This window comes from Cibotium barometz, chromosome 18, assembly GCF_041138505.1.
Source record: "Cibotium barometz isolate CiBa-2024 chromosome 18, ASM4113850v1, whole genome shotgun sequence".
Lineage (NCBI taxonomy): Eukaryota > Viridiplantae > Streptophyta > Polypodiopsida > Cyatheales > Cibotiaceae > Cibotium > Cibotium barometz.
Genome location: NC_141063.1, coordinates 52,969,950 through 52,974,785, shown reverse-complemented (window position 1 = coordinate 52,974,785; position 4,836 = coordinate 52,969,950). Strand labels below are relative to the sequence as shown.

Genomic DNA, 4,836 nt, shown 5'->3' with positions numbered 1-4,836 from the left:
GATAGATGAAAGATCTTTAAGGAAGGAGTTTCATGTCTTTAAGGTACAAGGTGTATCTGATTGGAAAGGGAAATCTCTCAAAGACACATGGAGTTTGATTGGTAGAAATGAAGTGTGGCGTCTGAAGTATCCTATCTTACTTGCTTTGGCACAAGTTGCAATGTTAGAATACTACAGTATCTGAATGAGGTTTCAGTGTGCAAAACACCATAACAAACAAGTTGAGAAACTGTTTGGAGACTAAAAGTGTGGATATTCTCATGTGAATATCTATTGAAGGTCCTCCGCTCATGTCTTTTGATTTTACAAATGCCATTGGATCGTGGAGAGCTAAAGCAAAGACATCAAGACATGTTTATGCACATGTAGATTGAATGAAAGCTTTCATTATGAGATTTTGGACATGGAACTATTAAAATATGCTAGGCTTAATTTTTTGTAATTCAAGTCTTAGATATATATTGTCGAAATTAGATTTTCATACTTGTATCTTTGAAAGTTATATATTTGGTAAATTTAAGTTTTGTAACATCTTATGAATTTTAAAATTTAAAAGTAACTAATTGTTGCATCAGATCTCAAAGTAGTTTTTTTAATCTCACTTTTTGTATGAATTTTTTTTCACTTGTATTTGAAAATTTGCAATTTATTTTTTTGAACTTGGAATATTATAAGTTTTTTAATTGTTAATTCGTACATATAACCCTCAACTTTCAAGTTAGCAATTGTTTTATTTTAAATTTTCGGTGAACATTGGTACAAATTAGATAGTGACCTGTACTTCTGATCATGTCAAAAAAACTTGTCAAACCTCATTTGATAATCAATAGTTACAGTGCACAATAGGACTAGAGTGTCTTTAGTTGTTGTGACCATTTGAAAGCTTTCAAAAGAGTTGCTTGGTACAGGTGAAAAAAGACCATCCATTCTGGGGGTGTAAAATGATTACAATCAAGGGAAGAGAGGCAAGGAATGTAAAACCACTCTGTAAAAAATTTAGAGAAAAGTGGGTATTCTCGTTTGCATAACTCATGAAGCCCTTAGCTTAGGCTGGGCTTTTGGCCCATACAGGAGAGGTTTTGGATCTGAAGCAAAAACAACAATAAAGAAAATATAACTTATATGAATCCAGGCAGAAAGGTGATAGTAGTACTACTTAGGTGATAGTAGTGCTACTTAGGTGTAGGTTACCCCAAGGCCCATGTTGTTGGAATTTGGGCAAATGATTGACTGAAGTCCAGGTGTCAAGCTGACTTGAAAGAGGAGGACTAGACTGTGTTGTGTTGTTATCTTAGTAAAGGGAGCTATGTATCAGAGATATGCAACCTTTAGAGAGAGAGGATCAATGGAAAATGAGAGGCAAGACATCACCCTTGAGAACATCAAAGGCAACCCCCTTACCTTATAGGAAATCAAAGGCAATCCGGTTGCTTCCATTTTGGGCAGCACCACCATGGACAAGCTGCCAGCCTTGTTCATGGTCTTGGCAATGGCGGAAATGGGCGCCGATCCACTGCTTGTGCTCTTCACTCAGCTTGGCATTGGCCCCAAGGCACCCTTCTGGCATCCGGGGGTAGTGGGTACAAGGCTCCACTGACTGGCCCAACACACAAGGGCCATTGTGATCCTCCCTTCTCAAGCCTAGTATAAAAGGGTGCAAATCCCCCAGCCCTTGGGCAATGTACCCAAATGTGGAGAATGCACTGGTAGCCAGATTATGACTAAAGCTTAGGAGCCACATCTCCACAAAGGCTAGTTGGGCTTGCTGAAAACCCTTGTTTTCAAAGCCTTGCTGTGACACAGAGTGCACCCTGACCATCTTTGTCCCCTTTGTGGGCATCTGCCCAAAGTGGTCCTTCATGGTCTCTGAGTACTTTCCCTGCAAAGAGGCCAGCAACACCACTGTGTCAGCACTGCCTTCCCCTGCCTGCATTTTCCTGTTGTATAGTGTCAAAAGCTCTGTAGTGTTTTCTCCCTCAGAGGAGCTAGGCAACAAGCCGTTCTGCACCAAGCACTCCATTATCTTATCATTGGCCTCTGTATCAAATTCTGCTAAATTGGGCCTCCCATGCAGCCTTACTTGCACCCCTAGCCTTGATTTTGCACATGAGAGATAGCTCCAATACTCTCTCAATATGACGGCCCATGTGTCATTGGCTGGCAAGAAGAGAAGCCTGCTGATGAATGTGAAGATGTGATCTACACCTCCTCTGAAGATGGGATGTATGCGCTGCCAGAAGGAGGGCACCAAGAGGAAATTTGTGAGGAAATACTGGTTGCTTGTCCAAGCAACCCACTTCACATTCTTGAGAGATGAATAGGTTTCTTCACAGAAGATCTGTTGATCTTGCCCATTGAGCGTATGCTGCAGATTCAAGCTCACAGTGCTTGCATTGAAGTTGTTATGGATGAGGGGACCCAGAGAGGGGCTGTTTTGGAGGTCTGCATATGGGAAGTCCTGTGGCAAGGCCCAGCCTGACTCAGGAAAGGGCTCACACAGAAGCTTAGCAAGGTTCTTTCTGCTGTCAACGAGCAAAATTCTGCCTGTAGCCATGGCGAATGAGAAGGCGGAGGCGAGAGAAAGTATGCCATTGCCCAACCCTTCTCTTCCTTCAATGTAAACCAGGTACTGACAACTATCATCATGCTCACTTGGGTGCTGATCTCTCTGCAAGAAAAGCTCAGTCCAGTTATGGTGAAAGCAAGATTTGTGCAGCTGTGTGTATGAGGCCCATGCTTGTAGCAAAGGGGCAGGGGTCGGCTTGATGAGGAGGGGGTTCCTGTAGAGGTATTGTTGGGTTCTGCTTAAGCATGCGGGATCATCATGCGGCAATGTGGCATGATTGCCGTGCTGCGGCCATGGGGGGGAGCTGTGGGTGTGCTGGCTGAGGAAGGCCTGGGCATTTAACACAGAGGCTCCAAACTGTGCCCACAGAGAGGAAAGCACCTCATCTGTGAGAAGAACATATAGAGCAGAAACAATCACAAGAAGGCTCAGGCAGACAGTAATGAGGGATACGGACCTTCCCTCCAAAACTATGCGCTTTGACATTTGAAGCTCCACTCAGAAAGCCTTGGTAAGAAGGTACCTTGGGGAGCATGTGCCTGCGCATCGCCAACAATTAATCACTATGTGATGGAAAGCGGCATGAATAGGTTGTAAAGAAAGCAACAGACGTGCTCAGGTCAAGCTGCCAAATTGCTGCAGCAGGAGGACGTGGGTTCATTGCTGGGGCAAGTCAAAGGTTAGGAAAAGAGACGAAGCTACAGAGACGGCGGGGCGGGCTTGATGGGTGGCTGTGAGCGCCCCGGCGTGTGAGAGAGAGAGAGAGAGAGATCGACACACACACGCACGCACGCTCTCTCCACCAAACGCACGTCCTTCCTTCCCACGAACCCCCCACGTAGACATTCTTTCCCCAAGTGCACGTTTCATGACAAGTTTCTTGTTAGACTTATATTCCAAAGTAGCCTTTGTTTTTTCCGCCCTCTTCTCAAATCCCAAGGTACATAATCATCAACAACAAAATTAATCAGAAAGCATTGTAGAAATCAACTACTCAAAGCAAGCCTTTCGTTAATTTAGATTGAGGATTAATGTTTTATATATTAAGTGGACAAGAGATGATTAGGAACGGCTATAAAACAAAGCCAAAGCCGTGTGTAATATTTGTATCAATCAATATTTTGTAGGAATGGCTATAAAACAAAGCCAAAGCCATGTGTAATATTTGTATCAATCAATATCAAAATAGTATTTTTTAAACATAGACATATGAGAGTATTTTATCGAGACTTTTGTTAACTTAAAGGCATATAAAGTAGCTATACTTTTCAATTGAAGTTTGAATGAGTATATTGTCTTGTGAACTAGCTACTAAATAGTTTACCAATCATAAATCATATCAATATTCACAATAATCATGCTCAATGAAGAAAGGATATTTTACATCTAGAAAGTTCACTCAATTGGGATTGAGTTTTGAATAGGAGATATCCACTAGGCCATGTAACTTAAGGACATTGGAAAACAACCAAGACATGGTCTTTGAAGGATGGGATCCCTCCCACCTCAATTGGGATTGAATTTTGAAGGATGAGATATCCACTAGGACAGGTAACTTAAGGACATTGGAAAACAACCAAGACATGGTCTATATTGAAGGATAGGATCCCTCCCACCTCAATTGGGATTGAATTTTGAAGGATGAGATATCCACTAGGACAGGTAACTTACGGACATTGGAAAACTACCAACAAGGTCATCAAACATGGTCTACATTGAAGGATGAGATCCCTCCCACCTCAATGTCTATCTCACCCCCTTGAGTGAAGTACTAGGACACCTAAGCTGACCAGGCGATGCACGGGTTCGCGGTTGCTAGGACATCCACGCGTATGTCGAGGAAGATATTCATGGATTGGTGAGAAATTATTTAAGTGAACTGGAATTGAAATTGGATCTCGTTGGTTGACTAGCTAAACTACGGAGAGTCCGGATGACATTTTGATTGTAAAATAATGGAACTGGAACATTGAGAATCATGATGGAAACACTATGGTTTTATTGCAATTCTGTCTTGAAGATAGTTGAATTTGAAAAAAGGCAATTTCATATTGGGTGCGTAAGTGGTGTGTCTATTTAATAAAATTGCATGAGTGCTTGCTGGGGGGCCTGGGAACTCTTTCCCTGGTACCCGGGACAAACACAACCTAATTTTTATAAAAAGGGATCCGGTTGGGCGGTTGGCTAACCCATGGGCCGATTGGGGTGGATTCCTATAACAAAATTCAGTTAGGTTTAAGTTACGATAGTTAAAGTAAGTCCCAGGAAGA

General features: G+C 42.3%; 1 protein-coding gene across 1 annotated transcript; it reads right to left on the bottom strand.

Annotated features, from left to right (window-relative positions):
* Positions 1-863: 863 nt before the first annotated feature.
* LOC147629474 (putative fucosyltransferase 8) lies at positions 864-3,403 on the bottom strand. The gene has a single exon (XM_086812732.1). The coding sequence runs from the start codon at positions 3,050-3,052 to the stop codon at positions 1,403-1,405; it is 1,650 nt and encodes a 549-aa protein (XP_086668858.1). The 5' UTR covers positions 3,053-3,403; the 3' UTR covers positions 864-1,402.
* Between the last annotated feature and the right edge of the window lie 1,433 nt (positions 3,404-4,836).